The sequence below is a fragment of the Otolemur garnettii genome, unplaced genomic scaffold (genome assembly GCF_000181295.1).
Source record: "Otolemur garnettii isolate 467f Iridium unplaced genomic scaffold, OtoGar3 scaffold00028, whole genome shotgun sequence".
Classification (NCBI taxonomy): Eukaryota; Metazoa; Chordata; class Mammalia; order Primates; family Galagidae; genus Otolemur; species Otolemur garnettii.
The window spans coordinates 16,802,402-16,828,026 of record NW_003852423.1 but is presented as its reverse complement, the minus strand read 5'-3'; the positions used below and the strand labels follow the sequence as shown (position 1 = coordinate 16,828,026).

Sequence of the window (25,625 nt, the reverse complement as noted above, 5' to 3'; positions counted from 1 at the left end):
GGCGGTCCAGGCTGGGGATTCGAACCCGCCACCTTAGGTGTACGTGGCTGGCGCCTTAGCCGGTTGAGCTATAGGCGCCCAGCCTCTGATGGCTTTTAGAACAGAGTCCTTGTAAGAGATCACCTTCACATTGCAAATTCAAGTAGTTTCTTTTTTAAGGGATGGAAGATAATTGGGGCAATTACAACACCACCACCCCCCATTCCATCAAAGTGACTCCTGTAGTCCCAGGCTCTTATCAGCTGTGGAGGAGAATGTTTGATTCATAGGCAGTGGTATTCCAACCTGGTGGTGGATGGCAAAGCAATCTTCTCACTTTAATGGTCTCTAGTCTAGGTCTGGGGTTGTTTTCCTCACTTCTAGCATGTTTTGGGGAGAAAAAAAATGATATATATCACCCCTCCATAATTATTCCATCTCTAAACCAAAAAATGACCCACAGCGCCTGCTCCCGTGATTTAGCAATCTCTGTGCTAGGATGTTTTCTTAATGTCTTAGGCTGGAAGGAATATTATAAAAACATTCTAATCTCACTCTCTTATCACTAAGCCTAGAAAACTGAGTACCAGGCACAGAAGTGAAGTGACTTTAAAAAAGAAAAAAAAACCCGCTTTTCTCCCACCTTTCTCTCCTATTTTCCTTTTCTCCTATAGAGAGAGGGCTCCAGGAGGGAAGGGAAGGCTCCTCTCAAAGTGAGAAAGGTACTGCTTTTCTCACTCCTTAGATCTCCATGGAGAAAGTCTTTCCTGGTTATTAAAGAGGCAGGACTAGAACCAGGTTCCATAAGCTGCTAAGTCTAGAGTCTCAGAAGAACAACTGTAGGAATACTTACTTTTTATTTTTATAATCACACCACCTTTTCCCTCTTCCATTCCTCACATTTTTATTCCCCAAAGTAGGTTTCAGTAATGGTAATAGCAAGCCATGGTTCTAGAACTCACTAGTTTGGTTTAGTAAGTAAGCACCGGGAATGTCACACCATGGAAATCTCAGGTACCATTTTGTATAGGGATAGGTAATCCTTACCATCCTGGAGTTTCTCAGTTTCACTTTTCTGAGTCAAATCCAGGTGCCTGTTTTAATTATGCTGTTCTCCTTTCAGAATCTTCCCTTGTTGGACAGTGTCAGCTGTCATTCTGCATTCTCTTTGCTTTCAGAGCAATTTGTGGAGAAGTCTTCCTGTGCCCAGCCCCTGGGTGAGCTGACCAGCTTGGATGCTCACGGGGAGTTTGGTGGCGGAGGCGGCAGCAGCAGCCCAGCCTCTTCCTCTCTTTGCACTGAGCCTCTCATCCCCACTACCCCCATAATTCCCAGTGAGGAAATGGCCAAAATTGCCTGCAGCCTGGAGACCAAGGAACTTTGGGACAAATTCCACGAGCTGGGTACCGAGATGATCATCACCAAGTCTGGCAGGTAGTTGGACCTTGGCGGCTGGGGAGTGGGGCACGGGGGAGACATCCTGGGTAGCTGAGGGCGCTTCCAGGAATTAGATAACAACTGGCTGGTTTAAGAGCACAGAAAGGCAGCCTTGCTCAAGGAAGGCTTCTCTCCACCAACTGGCTTTTGGAAAGAGCTGTGGAGAGTTTGTGTTCCTGGAATCTGGTGATGGGAACCCTCCCACCCCTAGCTTTGATGAGAAGAGCACAGGCATGAGGAAGGTGCACTGCCCCAAGTGCCCGGCTCCCTTCTCGGAGGTTTGGGAGTGCAGGATTAGGATCTCCAGGGAAGGGGAACTTGTGCTCAGGGTGCAGGGTGGGCTGCTGGTGCTTTGGGGGAGCTGGGTAGCGTCCCTTTTATCAGCTTCAATTTGCAGAAGCTGCCAGCTTCTATTAAAAACTAAAATTAAAACCAGGAGGAAGAATGAAATTTGAACCAATAACATTCCGGGTAGGAAGGAGCACTGGCTTGGGGGCCCCTTGGCGCCGGCTGCTGGAGCCTGGCAGGCTCTGGCCGAGCAGGAAGGCGCTGGGGTGCGGGGCCATTCGGACAGGGCAAAGGCTGTGAAGGTTGGTGGTTCCCTGAACTTGTCTGCTCCAGCTTTTGGGACCCTGCGAAATACTTAAAGGTTCTTTGCAACCCATCTGAGACTCCCCAGTGGCTGTTGGCTTTTACTTTACAGGAGCTAAATTTTCTCGCTGGCATGCCGGTGACTTGTTCCACTTCCTCAGCTCCTGGGAGACTTTGGGTCCTAAAGTGCTTGAACATTAAAATGCATAGGATTTCCCCCAATCTCTCTCACACACACCTTTTCACTTAGCAGTGAGTATGCCTGTAAAGGGGACATGCTTGAGAGAGAGTCCTGTTCCTGTATTTGCATCTCTGAGGCTTTGCAAAAAACAGAAGGAGGGTTTGGGGACTGACCAAGTAGGAAGGGGAGTTGGACTCCTCCCGCCCATTCGGGTCAGTTCAGCAGACCGCGTGAACAGGGCCATTTTTCTGTCTCTGTCAGGAGGATGTTTCCAACCATCCGGGTGTCATTTTCTGGCGTGGATCCTGAAGCCAAGTACATAGTCCTGATGGACATAGTCCCTGTGGACAACAAGAGGTACCGCTACGCCTACCACCGGTCCTCCTGGCTGGTGGCCGGCAAGGCTGACCCACCCCTGCCAGCCAGGTTGGTGACTTGGATTTTTCCCCCAAGCAAAGTGTGCTAGTAACTCTTCTGGCAGAATGTCTCCTCGGCTTGCGTGAATTTTAAGCAGATTTGTTTTCAAAGCAGCGGGTTCTGGCAAGAGAGCATTCCAAGCTTGAACACTCCAGGCTTGACGGTGTGAAATATGGGCTAGTCTCTGAGAAAGGTAGTTTGTGCTTAGAGAAAGCATTTGTCTCTAATTTTATTTTTCGTTATATGGTAATTCCTTTCAAAGCTATTCTTAAATTTTGATTTGAGTGTTTATTAGAAATGTGGACCCATTTTGTATGTAGACACACACACACACACAGAGACATCATTTTTAACGGCTGCTTAGAATCAGACTAATAAACCCACTGGTGACATGGTTGCCCTCAAGTTATTTTTAGAAGAGTGCATTTTAGTAAAGTTGTTGCTTATAGTAAATATTTGTTAGTCATGTGTTTATGTCTATATACGTTTAGGTAAAATTATATTGTTTTTAACCAGTAAAGGGCTCAGAAATTTTAAGTTAAAAAAAAAGCAAACTTTTTTCTCCCTTTGTAATTTTAGTGGATGAATATAATTCAACAAGTTAATATTATTTTACATGAAACATTACATTACTCAGTTAACATATTAGAGACCATATATGTTTATTTGTGTGGAAATTATTTCTTATTATGTTTTTCCAGGAGTATCCTATTTTAAAAAATCACATGCAACCTTTTATTTTTGCTGCTTTAACCAAATAAACTGGGGTGCAGGGAGGACTTGTATTTGCTTAGATGAATAGTAATACCTTAAGTAATAGGAATCTATTGAATAACTACATACTTTAATACAAAACAAAGAATATTAGCTGACTTTATATTTGGGGTTCTAAAACCAAGCTTCACAGCTTTTAAGTTGTTTCATGACTAATTTTTTTGTTATTGATTGAAAGTCTGTATCAGAGCTAAGAATTTAATTAAATGGATAGAATTAGGAACTTTTAAGTTATGGCTGGCTCTTTGTAAGTGTCTTGTCTGGAGTCCCAGTCACAGCACAGAATCAACAGATAATTTATACATTGAGTTTAGATAGAATATTTGGCTTAATCAGTAGTTGATAACATTTATCAGCTTATAATATATTAGTGCACTAGAGAACAGATTAAAAGTAATTTCTTGGAGTTTTCTATTCTCATAAGAGATTAGGAATGAAATCTTCCCAACCCTTCTGAGTCAGCGTATTAAATAACAGTCAGAACTAAGAAACGGGAAAAAAATGATTTTAGTTGAGTGAGAGTCAAAATTAATAGAAGCAGTGTTCTCTACTATTTACTGATAAATAGCAATTTACTATTATTCTTGAGTTTCTTTTCAAACTTTTCAATATTATTTTAAACAGAAAGAACATGTATTTTAGCAGATTCCTAACCATTTTCTACAAGTGATCCCCCCCTTTTTTCTTGTGTTTTCTCTAAGAAGTTAATCTTTCTTACTTAACATACATTTTCTTCCTATCTGAAGGTATGGGGAAGTAACTGGTGCAGGCCAGTAAGACTTTGGAAATATGACATGCCTTGTTTATGTTACTAATCTGTTCTGGTTGGAGAAGGAAAGTGTGTACCAATACACTATCTTAACTGAAGCATGTTTAAGCTATTGCTGGAATTTTAAGTCCTTGGGGGGACTTGAGAGAGGAGAGGTTTCCTGTGTGATTTTTGTTCATCCTAGTTCAGTTTATTTATATTGATATTAAAGAAAATTGCTTAGTGTACAATAGGATAGAAATATTTTAGATAATTTAGGCATTATTCTTTATTATTATTAAAATAGTTTGCTATATTTTCTGTCTCCATAAGGCAAAAATGCAGAACTTGGGAGGTGATAATTTTTATACTGATGGTAAAATTTTTTTATGATTCTAAGTCTTTGAATCATTTTATTTCAGACTGAAGTCCATTAGTCAGTCATTTCTAATCAAAGCTACTATGCTTGATAATATCATTTGATTATAATAATGAGCAAGACATTACTTACAATCTAAAAGTTCCATTTTCATATAGGACATTTCCTTTTCTTTAAAGTACATGATTGATATTTAAATGAATTAATATTCTAGTAATGTGATTTCATGTGTTGAATGTAATTCTTAAAGAGGGAACATTTTATCCACATTTATGACTTTAAATAATTTTGGATTTTTTTTGGTGGGAAGAACGTGGTTCTGATCAGGAAAACAACTGTATTTATAAAGTTATGGCCTTGGAGGGATGAGACTTAAAAATTGTTTGTACTATCAAAGAATAATTGAAATGAAAGACAGTTATGAGCACACCTAAAGATAATCAAATAAACAGTGATGGTGATGGTCACAAGTAGAACAATTACCTACATTTAAATGTGAGTGAATAAAAGATTGCCTTGAACATAGCAACTGATCAATAAATGATAATTTCCCCCCCATCAAATCACTTCTTTTCCTTAAGCTGTTTATAGATAAATAAATTGAATAATTTGAATTGTATCCAGCTTGTTTCAGGTCTCATTTGGCATGCACATAAACAGTTGATGATGAAAGTAGTGTTTAAGTTACCAGAAGAGGTGATAGACTTTCAACTCTGATCTATGGGCTACTAAAAGTTCTCTGTGTTACTCTATTAAAATTGCTCTGTCTTGCATTTATAAAGACACAAACTTTAAACTGAGTCACCTTAAAGTTGAAATATATTTTATAAAATTATTTTCTCTTTTATATTCTTTGTGTTGCTGGCTGCAGTGGCTCATGCCAATAATCCCAGAAATTTGGGAGGCTAAGCTGGGAAGGTCACTTGAGTCTAGGAGTTTAATACCAGCCTGGGCAACATAACAAGATCCATCTCTAAAAAAAGTTAAAAAAAATAAGCTGGGCATGGTGGCTTATAGTTCTAGCTGCTTGGGATGCTGAGATGGGAGGATCACTTGTGCCCAGGAGTTCAAGGCTGAAGTGAGCTGTGGTCATGCTGCTGCATTCCAGCCTGGACTACAGAGTGAGACCCATCTGTAAAACAATAAAATAAATTTTAAAATATCTTTGTGTTTTCATTAGCTTTCTGACATACAATAATAGGAATTCATAATGCAATTAGTGTAACCCAGTTTATTTTTTGAAAGTGCTTCCAAAAATAACATACGTATTTGACCGAAGCAGATCGGTAGCTAATTAGTGGAGAAAGAGAATACGCCTTTTAAAAATGGCTTGCTCAGCAGATAATAGGAAATTGATTAAGTATTACCTCTTTTAGATCATTGAAATATGAAGAAATACTTTAGATGTTTTAGAGTTATTTTAGCTTTGTGGCATTAATAAATTTGAGGCATATGGGCAAATAAAATTTGCCATTTACTTTAGGTTTATCTGTTCCTTTAGAATCAGAACATTTATAATGCCCAAGGGCAGATTTTTTAAAAAAGTATCTTCGTAAAATTTTCTTCTAACTTTCCTAGGCTCTATGTGCACCCTGACTCTCCTTTTACTGGTGAGCAGCTACTCAAACAGATGGTTTCTTTTGAAAAGGTGAAACTCACCAACAATGAACTGGATCAACATGGCCATGTAAGTATGGTACCCAGGTTCCCCAAGCTGGGATGAACTAGTCATGTTAATCTTCCTCGGTCTGAATTCCTTCCCTCTCTCCCTATCTGCTTCCTACCTTCTCTCTGTGAGTCATTCTATGAGAACATTTATGTGTTCTTCAGGCGACCTTCACTGCTTTTGTCAAGAAATCATTTAGGGCCATTTCTATGCAAAAGGATCAGGGATCTTCTGTGCAATGTATTTAACAAGACTTCCCTAAATGTTTTACTGCCTGAGCCAACTGGTGACTGCAGCTTGTTCTTGGGTTAAACTTCTAATTTTTCCCAGGGCTCTATCAAAGCAGAAAGGAAAATGGAGCTAAGACCTCGATGGGCATTCCCTGAAGTGTGTTCTGTAGAACATATTCATGTGAGATATAGTAGAACAAAAGGGCGTTTGCGTCCTAATAACTTTGGGACAGTGCTGATTACTCCTTATGTAACCCCTTTTTGGAGAGTTTTGTGACTATTAAAGCACAGAGAAGCCCTGTTACTAAAAACAAAAAAGTTTGATTTTGTGTTAATATAGAGTTGGTTTAAATGTCAAAGAAAGGCAAATAGAAATTTGAGCTCTGATTAACAGTTAACAGAACAAATGGCTGTTGATATAGGGCCTTACACATTTGATAAAATGCTTTTTTAAGGCACTGTCTTGGATGTGAGTCTGTATGCTGAAATAAAGATTTTATATAAAAATTCAGTTTTAGATTTTATGCTAAGGAAACTTTAGGCAGAGTCATATACTCTTTTTTCTTTTTTCTTTCTAAAAAATTTTAGAATTTTAGTGCTATGGGACACTAAAACTTATTCCTCCTGTCTGTTATTTTGAACCCTTTAACCAACCTCTTCCCATATCCCCCTCCTTTCTACCCTTCCCAGCCTCTAGTAACGCTCTATTTCTGAGAGATCAATTTTTTTTTAGTTCCACAAGAGTGAAAAGATGCTGTATGTGTCTTTCTGTTGCAAACTTCTTTTTAAGGAGAATAATGTTTTTTACTCCTCTTGTCAGAAAGCACATGGGTATTTACATAGTTTCTTACCTGGCTTAGATATTCTGATATATTTTCTCTCTTCTCCCCTTTATTAAGTATAGCTCTTGTTTTTCAAGGTATTAGGTTTTATCAAATCTCTGCAATTTAGAGTGTTTCAAAACCTTTTCAACAAAGATGGCCTTAAGTAGGAGTTAAATAAGAGTTTAGATATGGTTTTAAGTAGTTAGAATAAACCCAGAACCAAATAAATCACTATAGGCGTTACTCCCATGCACTTGCCCACGGGAGACCTTATTTGTTAGGACCAAGTCTAGGAAACAGATTAACTCCTGACTCTGCTGGTGGTGCTGTTGAGATACTGGAAGTAGGTTAATAAGTTTCTATTGTTGTATGTATTGGTAAAGGTAATTGACCTTTATCTTTAAGAATTGTGGCATAATTGTCCTTTTAAAATGCTTCAACTGACAGATGTTTTTTTCAGGTTAAATTTATTGAAGTATCTGAGTGATATTCTTTTTTGTAGATAGATGATTATTCTTAATATTATTCATATTAAATTTTTTTTAAGGTCTTACTAAAATTTTCACAGAGAAGAATGAAATTATTTTATGGTTCTGATATTTTCTATAGGTGAAGTTTTTAGAGGAATTATTTCGGTCTTTATGAAAAGACTTGGGAGTTCATTTTGAGATCACTTGTCCAGAATTTGAAATGTTTTTCCTTTAACACCACCTTCCTGGGTGGTAACAGCACTGAGCTGGATTTCAGTAGCTCTGGGTTCTACCCTGATTATGCCAAGATTAGACCTTGACAAATTGTTTAGTCTTAGATGATTGCTTATATGCTTTAAAATTTTTATATTTAATATAACCTTTTGTCACCAGAATTAGTGTGTTTTGAAAACTACAAGGAAAGATTCTTGGTTCCTATGTTGTTTAACTAATTTCTTTGAACCAGTTTTGAAGAAGCTCTGTTTATAAATGCTTTTTTGTTTTCTAACAAACTTTCTTATTCTCAGGAATTCACTTCGTAAGTGAAGAAGAGTCGATACTTCTACAGGGTCCTTCAGCCCCATGAGGCCTTGAGCAGACACTCAGGGAACCTGGGGGTCTGAGAGATTCCATCTGGGGTCTGAGTCTATTGAGCACCCTTCCCAAAGGAAATTGACCTTGGGATGGTGGAAATGAGGGCTAGGAAGCTTATTTAATAAAGCTTAGGACTTTTTCCATTTTGGTATGCGTATGTATGGGTGGATGGGTGTGATTTGAAAATTCCATCTTCTCAGTAGAATGTATGAATGTTAAGTTTTCTTCATATATAAGTATGATGAGGACAATGTTTGCTTCAAGTTTATTCCAATTTTATGATTAGGTATCAATATCTTAAACTCTTTGGAATAAAAGAATAATAAAAAGAGATAACATTATCATTTTTTAAAGTTTATTTTGATTTAATTAGAGATTTACTTGTTTTGGTTTTTCCTGTTCCAGTTTGAAATCCTTATAAAGGTGTGTTCAAAATTCAGTCCCAATTAATCTCTGTAATGTTAAGTTGGTCAGCATAGAGATTGATTGATCATATATCAGTTGTAACACAGTGACTAGTTTTTACTGCTGCTCAAGTCCATCAGCAGGAATGGTCATTCTCCACACCCAAGCTAGCCAAGAAGGCAAGAAAGCCAGCAGCTGCAATGTTAGCAGCAGCAACCAGCAGTGAGCGCCATCGGCCCTACCATGCTGTTTACTGAAAGCCAGGCTTTCTTCTGGATCCTTGGGGAGGACAGTATACAAGAGAGCCCTCTTATGGAAGAAAAGACATACCCGACTTTGCAGATTTAGATAGCTACCTAGGTGGTAGGTGGGAAGATATGGAAAACCCTCTCTATTTGGAAGTGAATTTTATTGCTCAGACCTCATAATGGTAAATTTTAAAATTTTATTTAAAAGATGCATGTGAAAAATACCATCAGTTGGCTGCCTTGTTAACCATGTCATGTTTATGACTTCTAAGTATGCAGTGATTTTTATTAACTATAGAATGGAATATGGCTAGCACAGTGATTCAAATTTAGTTTTATAATGGGGAGCGAGGAATCAAGGAAGCTGTCATAAATAACATAGTTTATGTTTACTGAGAACTTCCTGTTTCCTATGTGCTTTACAAAGGTTATATCATCTAATTCTCACTACAGCCCTATGAGGTTAGCACTGTTTATGCCTTTGGAAGTTGAAGAGGTGAGATCACTTGACCCCAAATTAAAGGGTTAGAGAGTGGCAGAATCAGAATTCTAACCCAGGTCTATCTAAAACCATATTGTCTTTCTCAGTTGTTTTCTTTCCCTATAAATAGCAATTTGGCACCTTAAAATATATAATTTCTTATTTTAGAAACTTTAGGTAATACATCCTTTGGTCTAGTCAGACAGAAAACAAAAAATATTTTGAAGACTTGATTTTGAACAATAAATAATACTTATGTTTCAATTAGCACCCCCCAATCATTTTAGAAAGAACACTTGAAACAACCTGTTACTTGCAGATATTTTAATAAAATGTGGAGTCACCACAATGACTCTGAAGTATCTTACGAAAATAATTTTCTTTAAGAATGAAAAAGGTAGAACCTAATCTTAAAGTTGACTTTAAAATTATAAATTTTATGGTTCTTGTTTATTCCACTATAATTTGGCCTGTCTAGCAGTAAGTATGTAAAATTCAGTATTCCCTGTCTTTTGTTGTAGATAATTTTGAACTCAATGCATAAGTACCAGCCAAGGGTACACATCATTAAGAAGAAAGACCACACAGCCTCATTGCTCAATCTGAAGTCTGAAGAATTTAGAACATTCATCTTCCCAGAGACAGTTTTTACAGCAGTCACTGCCTACCAGAATCAACTGGTAAGTATGCAGATCACAATTGAATTCCTACTTAAGATGAGGGATTTAGAAGGTTCCAACATTTTCCTGAATGTTCATTTTGGAGACAGCCATTGAATGCCAGTCCAAGGACCTCTAAGAGTGTGTGGAGTGACTATGAATTGTACCATCTCTTCTAGAATCTTTAATACTTTGGGACAGGGGCTTGGAGCCCTGTTCAGTGGTTAGGGAGCCGGCCACGTGCACTGGGGCTGGTGGGTTCGAACCTGGCCAGGGCCTGCTAAAACAGCAATAATAATATTAACAAAAAAAAAAAAAAAAAAGCTGGCCATTGTGGTCAGTGCCTGTAGTCCCAGCTGTTTGGGAGTCTGAGGCAAAAGAATTGCTTCAGCCCAAGAGTTTGATATTGCTGTGAGCAGTGATGCCATAGCCTCTACCAAGGGTGACATAGTGAGACTGTCTCAAAAAAACAAAAAAGCTTTGGGACTTTTGCTGCCTATTCCCCCACCCAAACCCTGTCCCACTCTGCCTTCTCAAATTTTCTTCTCCAGAAAATTACCTGCCTCCTTTTCCTCTTGTTGGTAACATACATAACCATGTTCTCATGACTTCATAAAATCTGTAAGTTCAAATTTTCTACAAAATTAAACACACATTCTCGCCAACTTCCAAACTACTGATACTTTAGATATTTTGTGAAGCTATTCAGCTGTAATTTAGGATAAGAAAATTGTAGTAAAATAATCATTTAAAATGTCTCTTTAGATAACAAACTGCAGTAAGTAAACACTTGTGTATTTAACTAAAATCAAGGTAGCTAATTTATAATATTAACTTATATGTTGGATGATCATTCCTAGTCTGAAAATCCTAGTCTGAAAACTGAAATGCTCCAAAATCCAAAGCTTTGAGCAACATGACACTTAAGGAAATGCTTATTGGGGCATTCTAGATTTGGGATTTTTTGGATTAGGAATGCTCAACTCATGAGTATAATGCAAATATTCTGAGTGACTTTTCTGCTCTCAGGAAGGACCAGAAGTGGGATTCCTTCAGATAAACCTCTGTAAAAAGAACTTGTATTCTCAGTTTATTTGACAAATTTGGTTGCTCATAATCTCTCTTGGTCTTCGTAGCTTTCTTTCTTAGGACAGAGTCCAGAGTCTCGCTCTGTCACCCTGGTGGAGTGCCATAGCCTTGGCCTAAGTCAAACTCAAACTCCTGGGTTCAAGTGATCCTCCTACCTCAGATTCCCAAGTAACTGGGATGACAGGCATGGCCACCAAACCCGGCTAGGTCTCTGTCTGTTGCTTTTAATTGGTTAGTTGTAGGCAGCTAGGACTGTTGTTCTCCCCTTGTCTTAATGTTATATTTTTGGTTTGGGTTGTGAGGAAGTAAGTGTTAGATGTTGCCTGACAGATGGCTCAGAGTCCAAAGTGGGATGGGCAGCCAGCAGAGCATGTGGTGTAGATTCTCTTAGGAAAGAAAGGTGAATCTGACAGCACAGGTAACCTACACAGATGGAAGGTGGAAGCCCAGAGAAGGCATATGGGTGTGTGAGGAGTAGATATGTAAGGCTTATATGAGGCTTACCTACCTATCATTTCTGCACAACTTTGAGTTGGTTTCATTTCACTGCTGTGGCTGCCATTTTCCCTACCTGTAACCTGGGGCTAAGGTTTCTGTTCTGGGGCATTGCTGTGAAGACCAAATGGAATAGGGTGCCCAACTATGCCTTCGGAAACTGTAAGGCACTCTGTAAAGAAGGCATGTGGTTACTATTGGACTATCGGACTCTCTCAGGAATGTCAAAAGAAGATTTGTCAACACTTGGACTTTAAAATTTTACTGATGTATTTTTTAATGAGACAAATGAATATATAATTGTTAATTGTATTAATAATCTTATAGTAAAACAAAGTATTGAAACTTTTGAATGATCTCCAAGGTATCAGGAGTAGAAACTTTCACAGATTGCCTAAGCTAAAAATTTGGGTATAGATAGAGGTCCACAAAGGCTTAAAACACTAACACTCTTTCTCTGAGGTTCTAGAACATTGAAACCAAAAATGCCACTTTTAATTTATTTGCGGGCACATGGAATGCAGATATTATAAATTCAGAAGAGATTCCTGAAACATTCAGTTCATTTTATACTAATTGTAGCTGTAGGTTTTATAATATAAAAAATTAGATTTATACTGATTTAGGAAATCCTGTTGATGTTTGGGAATGACATAAAAACTTACCGGGTGGAAACATTATCACTTTTATCAGAATTCTCTGTAAAGAAGGCCAAAGCAAAAATAGGTAAATAGATTTTCTTTTTCTGAGTGAAAATTATAAAAATAGAGAAAAAATTAAAGTTTCTAAATATATTGCCTTAGATTTGGTGAAAGAGCAAGTCTGCATAAATGCTGGCAGGACAACTCCTATCATGGTACCCTGGAATAGAATGGTGTTATTTACCTTTCTTTTATTATTTGCATATAATAATAATAGCTAACGTTTGGGTACTTACCACGCGCAGGGCACCGTTTGAAGTGCATTATCTTATTTAATCTTCACAGCGATATTACAAAACAGAAGCAATAGTATTTTTATTCAGCATCGTATAGTTGGGAGAATTGAGGCATGAGTTAAATAAGTCATCTGAGGTGATCTTGCTCATCTCATCACAGACTTGGATGCAGGTGGTCAGATTCAAGAGTCAGTGTCCTTACCCTCTAAGCTGCAGGTGCCTGGTGTTCCCAAGGAAGCAGAACTTTACCTCTTCTCAGCTGTTAACCCTGATGGACTCTGAAACATCCGTTTTTAGAGGGTTTAAACTTTTTATGTTCATCTTTTTTGAACCAAATACATGGTTCACACTGCACAGCAGTGACTGTGACAGGATGAGAGCCTCATCATCATGGAGTATCTACTGAGCACTAGCTGCATCTAACAGGAGCCACATGCACTAATGACATCATCTCATTGAATTCTTATTCTTCTACGTAACGTTTTATTTAGAAAATTTTCAAATATATAAAAAATTAAACGAATGGTAAAATGAACCTCATGTATTCATCTGCCCAGATTCAACATTTTTTTTTGCCATATTCGATTTACCTCTTGATCACACTCCTTCCCCTCACCACCATGTGTACATACTTTCCCCTTCCCTGAATCATTGGAAACTAAGTAGCGTGCATCGTGATACTTTACTTCTAAAAACCTCCACCAGCATATTCTGACAAAAGGACATTATTATTCATTATAGCTAGGAGAATTAATAAGAATTATTTCTTATATTACCTAATTTCAATTCATACTGAAATTTTTAGGTTGGACCAATGATGTCTTTGATAATCATTCTACCCGCCCCCCCCCAAATAACATCTGAACTAGGATTTAATGAAATTTCATGGTTTGAATTTATTACTTTTAGTTCACAAACATCTTTTCACTTTTTTTTGTTTTTTTTCACATTTTTTTTTAATATCTCATTTCATTCTAATACTGATCTCCTGAGGGAGGCCCTCTGAGTCCCATTTTGCAGATAAAGAAACTGAGATCAGAATGGTCATCTGATCATCTTATGTTCATCTTATGTTCACCCAATCTGGTGGGTGACTGAATGATCATAAGGTTTTGGTCATCTTGGACTTTATTCTTTTTTGGTGACATCAAAATGTGGTTAAATTAACATAGGTTAAGATAATAATAAATACGTATTTCAACACTAGTTGCTCCTTTTGCAAATGTTTATTTCTAATTGATATCATAAATGGGATCAGAATCCAGCCAGCGGTGCCCAGCTATTTTTTATTACATCATTAAAGGTAAAGATTAATATGATTAATATGGTGTTTCATTGCTAATTAAGCTAAACTAGAAGTTACTAAATTTAGACTAATTTTATTAATGGATCTTGCTAAGTCTGTTTATTTCTGTACTCCCACCTTTAAAACCATAGTTTCTAGCACAAAGCCCATATATCTATAAAACTGAAATCCAGTTAGTAGTTAAAGGTTTAACTTGGAAGCTAGTTTGCAAATGGCTTCCAAACCATTCACATGGCAGGTACCCAATAAACATATGTGGGACGAACCAATCAGTTTTGGAGTTAGCATTTTCATTAGTTCTGTGCCCATTTCTGAAGTTAGCCTTGACTCTAGCTCTCCTAACAGCTACTGTGCCTTCATTGCTGAACCAAGTTTGTGTCCTGATTTTCCTGCTACAAATATGTAGTAAAATAAATATATAGGAAATAAAGAAGGTAAACTTATATTAAGTATAGTTCAAATATTGGAATTCTTTCATGCACAAAGAACAAAGAGGTAAAAAGAAAGGAAGACTTAAAAATTTATATTTAAAGGTGGGGCATGGTGACTCCCACCTGTAATCCCAGCACTCTGGGAGGCTGAGCTCATGAGTTTGAGACCAGCCTGAGCCAGAGCAAGACCTCATCTCTAAAAAGAGCTGGGCATTGTGGTGGGCACCTGCAGTCCCAGCTACTCAGGTGTCTTAGGCAAAATAATCACTTGAGCCTTAGAGTTTGAGGATGCTGTGAGCTGTGATGCCACGGCATCCTACTGAGGGCAACAAAGTAAGACTTTGTCTCCCAAAAATTAAATAATAATTCATATTTAAGACTACTTTCTTTTCTTTTTTTCTTTCTATTTTTTTTTTTCTTAGAGACAGAGTCTCACTATGTTGCCCTTGGTAGAGTGCCATGGCATCACAGCTCACAGCAACCTCCAACTCCTGGGCTTAGGTGATTCTCTTGCCTCAGCCTCCCAAGTAGCTGGGACTATAGTCAGCCGCCACAATGCCTGGCTATTTTTTTGTTTTGTTGCAATGTGGCTGGGCCCGGGTTGGAACCTGCCACCCTCAGTATATGGGGCTGATGCTCTACCCAGTGAGACACAGGCGCCACCCAAGACCACTTTCATATGTATTAATCTTTGGATAGCATTGTTATTTTTAGGTCTATTAACATCCAAGTCAAAGTTTCCAGTAGAATTTGTGAAAAAACTGCTCATTTATTGTGGCTGGTATTTTCATTTATAAGTAATGAAAATGAGACCTTTTTTGCTATTTCTTTCTCTGGTTTTTGCAAGTGAATGATTACATTTCTTTACATTATTAGATAAAAGCTAAATACATTACACTTCCAACAAAGTATTTTATAATTTAAGATGTAAAGGTCATGCATTGTTTTGGAGCAGGCAAAGCATTGTTATAGAGTTGAAGTGTAGGTCAGGTTTCATTTTTAAATGCCTTTGGTCAGATCTTTTCCTGATAATTGGAGAAATGGTCTCAAAGGGCCAATTTCACCGTGTAGCTGGGAACTCCAGCTGGATTCAGAGTCTGGTGATATCATAGAGAATAACTACTGTGAAAGGTCTCCTTCTCTTTGGCACAGCTGGTAGTGTCAAATCTGCCCTCCAAATATATATCCATTTAGGTACAGATAATAGAGATGTTGAGTGAGAGAATTTTTTGGCAATGAATTACACTATGTTCTATATTATTGAAACAATACATAAAAGAACAGGGTTGTATTTTAAACTGAATTAGTAATTTAGATGTATGTAGAGATACACACTAATCTGCAGGAATTTTTAAGCACATACACCATCCTTACTTGTTAATACCTCTTCACACAGCAAGAAACATTGGTGCTTTTAAAATAAATTTGGTTTTGAATTGTATAGAAGCCATACCTGCAGTTTCTCTGCATATGATATCTGATAACCAGTATTGTTCAGTAGTGTTATAAGCTGCAGACTTCCGATATTAGAACACGGAAGAAAATGATACCCAACTGAAACCACTGTCTATATAACTCAGCTCCTTCTTCTTCTCAGCTCTGAAGCATGTTGAGAAATAATATTCCAAATTTCATAAAGGAACATAAAACCAAACCTTCAAAAATATATTTATTTCTATATAACTACTGGCTTTTACCTAAATATCATGGTATAAAATCTATGTCTGACCTTTTTAAAATGCATTACTTAGAATGTTAAAATTTTGCTGTTTAAAAATTATTTTATCATAAAAACAAAACAAAATGCTTTTTATGTAAACTCGTGGCTTCATCTAGTCTGTAACTGGTTAAAAGATGAAATCATATTTCTGACTATTTTTTCTTGAGCAAAAGCTCAAGAAGTATTTCTGGAGTTCCCATGCTAGATACCCTAGTAGTTCTTCTATTAAAGATGTTACATGCCATTGTCTCTAAAAAATGTTATCCATTGGCCAGACGCTTCACTTTTCAATTTTATAAAGGTACTATTTGAAGGGAGTCCAATCCCTTGCTGTACTATGCAGTTTCAATTTGAAATTTTTGTCTGGGTTTGATTCACTCTTGTGGTCACTAGCTGTGCAGGGGATGAGGCGGTCACCATCTTTTAGTGGCCTTTTAAAACGACTTCTGGTTCTGGTTAGCTGTGTATGATTCTGCCTGTGCCACAGAATTTTAAGGTGAGCTGAGGCAAAGACCATGTGGTCTTTATGCCCCATCTAGGGCAGCACATGTGCATGGGAATCAGTCCTTATTAAATATTTGTTGATGAGTTCTTGTGAAAACACATTCATAATTTGACTTATAATTGTTTTGTGGAAGGACTTAGCTCCTGTCCTAAAGGATTTTAAAATCTGTTGGTATTTAGAATCTTAGAGATTACTGATTGTCCGGGCTTTAGAAGATGTTTATTAGAAACAATAAAAAATTTCTCTTTCTTCCTATAAATTGACCTTCACAAAGTCCTGGTCTGAATCAATGGCTGAAACAGACTGCACTCTTCAGAAAGTTGTGCCATGTGTGAGGAAAGTTTCTCCATAAGTTGTTCATGGCTACATTTTAGAGGCAACCTCAGGAGTTCCTATGTATTTCCTCACATGCGTACTTTTAAGTAGTTGTTGATGTCCTTGAGAACAGATTTCTTGTTTGTCTACCTCATTTCCTTCCCTGTACACCGATATCTGTGGCTAAGTTGAAAAGGAAATTAGTTATTTTCTGCTCTGTTAAATTTATAGGCTAAAAACAAGTATTTCTGACACACCGTCAAATGCCCTTAAAAACTAATATTATCAGTAGGTTGTATATCTTGCCAGTGTTACTGAGAGAGAAGATAGGTCTCTCTGGTCAGAATCGTGTGGGAGTTTCCATCCTAAGCAAGGCCATAGCTTCTTTGCTTCGTATACATTAGTTCAGCCCACAATAAGAAAACAAAAAGAAGAAAAAAGCACTTTTCTTTTGCAGTGAAAAACGAGATTCTTCTGCTTCTGTTAATAGTTTAAAATGAGCAATAGATACACTCTAATCAGAGGAAAACGTTGATTTTTGGCAAAATGAAATTTCAAACTGTTTTGATTATTTATTCGTTACTTGTTTTCTCCCTTGCTAAGAATATTTTGTATGTGTTTCTCTTTAAAGATTAACACAAGTTCTAATTTTGGTACTAAGGAGCTGTGACTCTTTGAAGGTTTCCTTAGTTCTAATTCAGTTACTGACTAGCTGATTCTTGGACCTTAATGCTCTTTGTGCCTGAGTGTGATTATATGTCCAATGAGACCAGGGGCTAGAAGGTCTCTCAGGTTTCTTTTAGCACTAACATTCTGGTATTTTCCATGTTGAGCATCTTTTAATTAGCATTTCCTTTATTTTTTTCTTGGCAACCTAATGTATTTTCCTGCAGAGGAGTAATGTATTACAATTTCATGGGTATTTCTTCATTAATATTAGTCCTATGGAAGTTATGAATACCACTGCTTTGATACGTAATACTTAGATTGTGATTCTTATTAGAATGTATTTTTTTTCATACAAGCATAGAGTTTATAAATAACATTGCATGGAAGGATAACAAAAGATGGACTAATTTGATTCTAATTTAGTCAGATGGAAAGGGGAATGGGAGTGTATTCTGAAGGCCTTTTGTCATGTCTTTATGTCATGCATATCAATATAGTATTGAATATGAGGCTATTGATGGCCATTTTACCCATTATGGTATGTATATGTTCTCATAGTAGTAACGAAAGACGTTGCCAAGTCAGAATGAGACAGCATTCTTGCTTTTATTTCCCATTCCCCACCAGTGCTGGAATTGGCATAATTCTCTTGTTCACTTAGCTTCAGCCCTAGTCATTCACTAATCTCTTAAATACTTTACACTCTGGTTCATGTCTACCTTTCCCTGAAAGGCCCCCAGCCCCAATTGTATCTATCCATTGACCTTCAGCCTGTCTTCAAATACCTCCTCCTCTGTGAGGCCTTCCCCTGCCATCCCACCTGCCTGTGATGGGTCTCTCTGAACTTGTCCAGCACTTTCCATCCTTCTCACAACTTAGTGTGCCATGGGAGATGAACAGACTCTATTTCTCATTTTACTTCCTTGACCTAAGAAATGATATTGTTTTGTACCTATTCTTTCCTTTTAGATAACCAAGCTGAAAATAGATAGCAATCCTTTTGCCAAAGGATTCCGGGACTCCTCCAGGCTCACTGACATTGAGAGGTAATGAGAATTTTACATTTACTTTCTTGCTCAGATGAGATCAAGAGAAAACAGTTTGTAAGAACACATTCCTTTTGACATAGAAGAACCATAACCTTACCATATTCAGTCTCCAGCTTTCCGTGCCCCCCTTCCCTCCAGTTATAAACCCTGCAGACACACAGCTGGATCTATTACATGCTCTGTTGTGGAGTAGAGTGGTTTCTTTGGTCAGGACATTTACTCCACTGTAAAAAAAAAATAGGGGCTTTGTTGTTATCAAGGACTTAGTCTTCTTGATAATATCAAGCTTCATGTCTTGATGAGCAGCAATCTGCAGAGAAACAGAATTTTTGATTTTTGATAGCTTTTTGCCTTCTGAAGTAGATATCGATATATTGGGTAACACAAAGAATATAAGAGTAATATGGAATTTTGAAACAAAGAGATGTAATTTAATTCAGGGCCACATAATTTTGCCTATAGAGTGGATTACTTGTATTAATAGGAGGAACACCAGGTCTCAGGATCTCTCATAAGACAAGTCACAGTCATGTACTTATAACATACCCTACTTTTGACTCAATAAAATGGTTTGTGCAATTTGAGACTATCTAGGTGATAAGTAATGACTATATTGAGATCCATGATTTACCCAGTATGAATGACATGTGTTTTTCAAAGAAAATACTTTTAAATACTTTGATCATTTGTATTTCTTAAACACACCACCTCCTTTTATGGGACCCACCTTCTTTGATGGAGGTGGGCTAGCTGTTGGCCCTCTGGTTTACTCTATACTCCCATCTCCTTACTAAGTGTGACACAGTTGTACTGTACTCTTTGTTACGCATGGCCACATCTTCTGACCTTAGCATTGTGCCCAACCTGTGCTGGGTCCTCAAAAAAAGGGATAATCACATGTTTCAGGAACCTCTGTCTGGGTCTTCCTTAGCCTTCCCAAATGGCAAAGCATAGAGGGAGGTTTGGAGGAACAGATTTAAAGGCTCAGAGAAGCTCAGAGGCACAGAAGCCAGAAGAAGAGACTGAATGATGGGCAGAAACTGTAGGATTTGAGTAGAAAAAAATAATTAATTAGAGAGCTTGACAAGTGGTTGGAGGTATTGAGGGAAAGAAACCTGAGTGTGGTTAAAAATCTAATGCAAAATGCAGAGAGAAGGCAAATGGTTACCACTTCAATTATGGGGTCACATAAAGAAGCAAAAATGTGGTTCCACCAAATATTCTCCCTCTTCTTGGGCTACGATTGGGTTCTAGCTTTCATAAGAAAGCTATAAATTAGTTTCATAGTAGGGCTGAATACATTGGATACTTTATCTTCCATTCTTGAGATACTTTGCTAAGAAAAATATGGTCTGTCCATATAAACATATAAGAGGTAAAGTCTCCATCTTTCTTTAAGGCTGCATAATATTCCATGGTGTTCATATACCACAATTTATTGATCCATTCATGGGTTGATGGGCACTTGGGCTTCTTCCATGACTTAGCAATTATGAATTGGGCTGCAATAAACATTCTGGTATAAATATCTTTGTTATAATGTGATTTTTGGTCTTCTGGATATATTGGTGGGACCACACCTATAGTGCATCTTACAAGGGTACATGTGAAATTTACTAGGTGTAGAATATAAATGTCTTAACATAATAACTAAGAAAATGCCATGAAGGCTATGTTGACCAGTTTGATGAAAATATTTCAAATTGTATATAAAACCAGCACATTGTACCCCATGATTTTATTAATGTACACAGCTATGATTTAATTAAAACAAAAAGCAAGAATGTGGAATCAGCACTGTGGGCAACAAAGAGGTCCACTTACAAAGGCTACTTTGTTTAGGCATGACTTTCTTTATTTTTTCTTTCTGAGTATCGGAATCTCTGATGCAGACTGGGTTTATGCAGCTGAGATTATTATAAGTGAACTTTTCCTTGGTTTTATTCAGATTTTAAGTAAGAATGAAGACAGTGATTCAGTGGAGCAGTGGTGATGTGTTTAGAGTACCTTATGTCTTCTGTCTCAGACTGAGGGGTAAGCATGAGCAATTGGGGAAAAAAGTCATAGGTCAGAGTCCCAGCTCTGCCTTTTCTTGGGTGATTGATCCTGGAGCAGTCACTGGACCTCTGAGTCTATTTCCTCCTCTAGAAAATGGAAGAAATAACCCTGCCCACTTCAAAGGTATACTTTGAGAATCAAGCAAACTGACATTTCTGGCAGCAGTTCATAAATATAAAAATGTAATATAAGTTCCTCATCTTGTTAAATGAGCATTTCATCTAAAAGTTTTATCCCATCTAACTCTACTTTTAATAGTCTTAATAAACTTCCTAGAGTAAAAATAGCCCTGTAGTTGCACATGGCTTATGAGATAGGCTTGCTCAGTCTGACTGCCCTTTAGAATGGCAGATTTGATGATGCATGTGGCCACATTTTCCACTTATTGAATAAGCATCCTGATGTGGGAGCTCTCACATGGACGTGAAGCTAAGTAGCCTTCTATGGTCTGAGGGCCAAGAGAGAGCTCATACATGACTAGCTGAAAGTTTGCAAGATGACCTAAGCAGTGTGAAATTGGCCAAGGTTTTGGATTTCATTTCCAGGTATTTAAGTCTGAATTTTTCCTAAACAGCCTTTAGGGATGGGACAAATCAGATCAATTGATCTTTAGAGACCTAAAGAAATTAAATTAGTCTGGAGTCAGTTACTGCACTAAACCATCTAGTAATTGAATTGCTCCTTGTAACTGATTGAAAACAGCCCTATCTGTAACAATACAGGGAGCTTTTCTTTATAAGAGATCTGAGAGAAAAACACATCTTTTTATGACATGATGACAGATATTGCACTTTTCTAACCTAATTGAATATGATGTTATAAATATGTGACCTTAATGATTTCAAGTTTCCTATTCCAGATTTATAACTTACTGTGGGACCCCACATGAAAATGCCTATAGGATTAGATCCCTTTGCCTATATACCTCTAAACTCACAGTGTTGTCTGTATAATTGCATGAGGTTTTGGGATATTCTTAAAGGCATTATGATTTTATTTCTCCAATTTTACTAGATTCTGTTCAGATACTCGAATGTCTCACTTTGTGTGTAGCCTTACTCTTCAGGGGACATTATCTTCCTTATTTATAAAAGAAAATCCACTTCATTTGGCAAAAGCAGAAAGGAGTTTCCTGAATGCTCTGTCTGTACACCTACTATGTCCAACTGAGAAGCACACTAAAAGCCTGAAGGTTTGTCTTCATATAATCTGATTTCTAGTTACTCAGATGAGGGAAAGAATTATCAGCTGGTTCCATAAAATAGATAATCTAGACAGCCATTTTGTACAGTACAAAGACAGTACATGAAGGCACAGTGTTACTTCTTTTGTTTTGTTTTGTTTTATTGAGACATCTCACTCTATTGCCCAGGCTAGAGTGATGCAGTCATCATAACTCATAGCAACCTCAAACTCTTGGGCTCAAGTGATCCTCCTGCCTCAGCCTCTCAAGTAGCTGGGACTACAGGTGCCCACCACAATAGATAATTTTTCTATTTTTAGCAGAGACAGGGTCTCATTCTTGCTCAGGCTGGTCTCAAACTCTTGAGCTCAGGGGATCTATCTGCCTCATCCTGCTAGGATTACAGTCATGATCCACTGCACTCAGCTTTCCCAGTGTTACTTCTGAGAAAGGAAAAACTAACTGGGAAAAATTATTTATGTCTTATTCAAATTTTCTTTTATTAATTTTTTCTTTTTGCAAAAAGTGTTCATTACAGAAAATACACATATGCAAGAAAAAGAGCATTAAAAAAGCAGTGAAATCCCATTTACTCAGAAATAATCATTGGCAAAACCCGCATATCTTTTTTCAGACACCTTCCTGTGCACGTGTAAACATTTACTTCTTTTAAAGTGTATTATACCATCTGCACTTTAAAAATTATTTTCCCCTTAATATCAATAGATAAATGTCTGCAGTACACTTTTTTAGTGGCTTCCTAATTTTCCACTTTGTACTAAAATTTGTGTGACCAATCCTAAGTGTTTATTATTTAGGTTTCTGGTTTTTCACTATTACAAATGATTTGTAATAGTGAAAAACCAAAAACCTGTGTATCACCAAAAACCATAAAGATTCATATTTTCTTATTACCATAGGATAAGTACCCACAAACAAAAAATGCTGGTCAAAGGGTACAGAACATATATATATATATATATATATATGTACACACACGCACACACACACGCATGCACACACACGCACACAGACACAGGGTGCCAAAAAGAATATACATGTCTTAAGAAAGGAAACAACTGTATTAAAATTGTAATACTTCAATAACATTCGACTTTTGCAATTACAAGAGGTGCTCAAATATAACTTGCATTCATCTTTTGTTATTGGTATATATTGAGCATTATAATTTTAATACAGTTTTTTAATTTCTTAAAATGCGAATACATGTTTTTGGCACTCTGTATGCGTGTGCATACTTTATCATAATGTTATTTTTACTTGCTAAAAATTTGTAAAAAATAACCTGAATGTTCAATAATAGGGGAATGGTTTAATAAGCTTCATAGTCGTGCAATGGAATTCTAAAAATTGGGGTAAAATCTACGTAATATAAATATTATCATTGTAACCATTTTCAAGTGTGCAATTCAGTGACTTTAAGTGCACTCACAATGTCAGGCAACCATTGCCTCTGTTCACTCTAGAACAGCGGTTCTCAACCTTCCTAATGCCGTGGCCCTTTAATCTAGTTCCTGTGGGTCTCGACCACAGGTTGAGAACCGCTGCTCTAGAATGTATCATCCCAAATAGAAACTCTGTACCCATTGAAACAACTGTCCATTTTCTCTCCCTTGGAACCCCTCTAATCTCTATTTTATTTTCTGTCTTTTAAGTTTCTTAGTCTAAGTACCTCATATGAGTGGAAGATAAACTGTTGTGTGTCTCTTAATAGCAGAGTTACATTCAGAGAAACATGCCCTCAGGTGACTTCATTGTTGTGAGAATGCCACAGAGAATATTACACAAGGCTAGATGGTGTGGCCTGCTGTACACCTAGGTTATGTGGTAGCTATCGCTCCCAGGTTGCAAACCTGTCACAACATGTGACTGTACTGAATACTGTAGGCAACTCTAACATAATGGTGGGTATTTGTGTATCTAAACATAGAAAAGGTATGGTAAACATATAGTATAAAAGGTAAAAAAATAGTATACATATCAAGGCTACTTCCCATGCATGCAGTCTGCAGGACTGGAATTTGCTCGGAGGGAGTCCGTGAGAGAGTAGTGAGTGAATGCAAAGGCCTCAGACATTACTCTGTATTGCTGTAGACTTCACGAATACTCCACACTTAGGCTACCCTGAACTGTAAAGAAAAAGCAGATTTCTTTCTTCAGTAATAAATTAACCTTAGCTTACTATAACATTTTTACTTTATATGCTTTAATTTTTAAAAACTTTTGACTCTTTTGTAATAATGTTCAGCTTAAAGCATACATATTATACGATGGTACAGAATTTTCTTTATAGCCTTGTTCTGTAAGATTTTTCTATTTTTAAAATTTTCTTTTTACTTTTTAAACTTTTTTGCTGAAAACTAAGTCACAAACATACATATTAGCCTAGGCTTGTGCAGAGTCAGGATCATCGAGATAGGGTCTTGTCCCACTGGAAGGTCTTTGGGACAAAAACATGCATGGAAATGTCATTTACTATGATAATAATAGCATTTTTTTTATAAGTAGGCGTTTATTCTAAAATAGTGATAAAAGTCTATTATAGAACATAAAGTCATAGTAGAACTTCTATAAGTTGAGCACCCAAGGGACTGTAACAAACTGATCAACATACAGAGGTGGTCAACATGAAGAACTAGGCCTACTGTACTGATATACCCATGTGGAGCATGTCTGGTTTATGAAAATTAGGTCCACTTAAGGAGGTGGTCAACATAGGGAAGTGGTCGACTATGGAGGTCCTACTGTGGGTGGTTTGTTTATATCAGCATCATAAAAATTCACAAGTAATGTTGTACTACCACGTTGTGATGTCTGTGACATCCCTAGGCAGTAGGAATTTTTCAGTTCCATTCTGGTCTTGTGGGACCACCATCATAAGTGCAGTCCATCACTGACTGAAATGTCCTATGCAGCTTATGACTGTGTACGTCCTTAAGGCATTTCATACATTCTGCCAACTTTCCTTCAAGAAAGTTTGTCTATATCTGTTGCCCATTTCTTTGCATCTTTCTCAAAATGGTCTTCATCTTTTCGTCTCTACTAATTTGGTAGATGAAAATTGGTATTTTCTTTTGGTAGTTGGCCTGTTCATGTCCTTTACTCCATTCTTTTTTTTTCTTTTGAATTGTTCATCTTGTTATCTTAATCTATAAAAACTATGTATCAAGGCTATTAGTATTTTATTCATATTTTATCATTTTACCATTTTGAAAATGAGCTTTTTATTTTATGAATTGGTAAATAGATTTTATCACCAAATCTATTTTTCTCTATGACTTCTTTCTTTTTCTTTGGCCCTTTTGCTAAGCATACGTGTATGTATATGTGAAAAATATATATATATGTGTGTGTGTGTGCATGTCTATATACACATGTTAAGGCATATATGAGATCAAGTTATACAAATTATTTTCAGTTTTCTTTTCACTTATCAATGATGTTTTGGACATTGTACTATGTATGTTTGTGTGCAGATAAATAGATAGAGAGATGCCCCACACACTTACATTCAGCTTTACATCATTCTTTCTCTTTAGTTTTTTGTTTGATTTTTGATATGGGAGGTCTTGCTATGTTGCTTAAGCTGGTATCAAATTCCTGGGCTCAAAGCACCCATTCCTAAACCTCCCAAGTAGCTGGGAGTACAGGTGTGTGCCATTGCACCTGGCTCCCATTCTTTGTTTTTTTTTTTTTTTGAGACAGAGCCTCAAGCTGTCCCCCTGGGTAGAGTGCCATGGCACTACAGCTCACAGCAACCTCCA

The 25,625-nt window shown here is 37.2% G+C and overlaps 1 protein-coding gene across 1 annotated transcript in view; it reads left to right on the top strand.

The window, feature by feature from the left end:
• The window catches only part of TBX20 (T-box 20), a 49,343-nt gene that overhangs the window by 3,099 nt on the left and 20,619 nt on the right, over positions 1-25,625 (top strand). The window contains exons 2-6 of the mRNA XM_003788580.1: positions 1,158-1,413; positions 2,450-2,614; positions 6,085-6,193; positions 9,946-10,104; positions 18,520-18,596. Of these exons, the coding sequence (XP_003788628.1) occupies positions 1,158-1,413; positions 2,450-2,614; positions 6,085-6,193; positions 9,946-10,104; positions 18,520-18,596 (766 nt within the window). The remainder of the gene's footprint in view (positions 1-1,157; positions 1,414-2,449; positions 2,615-6,084; positions 6,194-9,945; positions 10,105-18,519; positions 18,597-25,625) is intronic.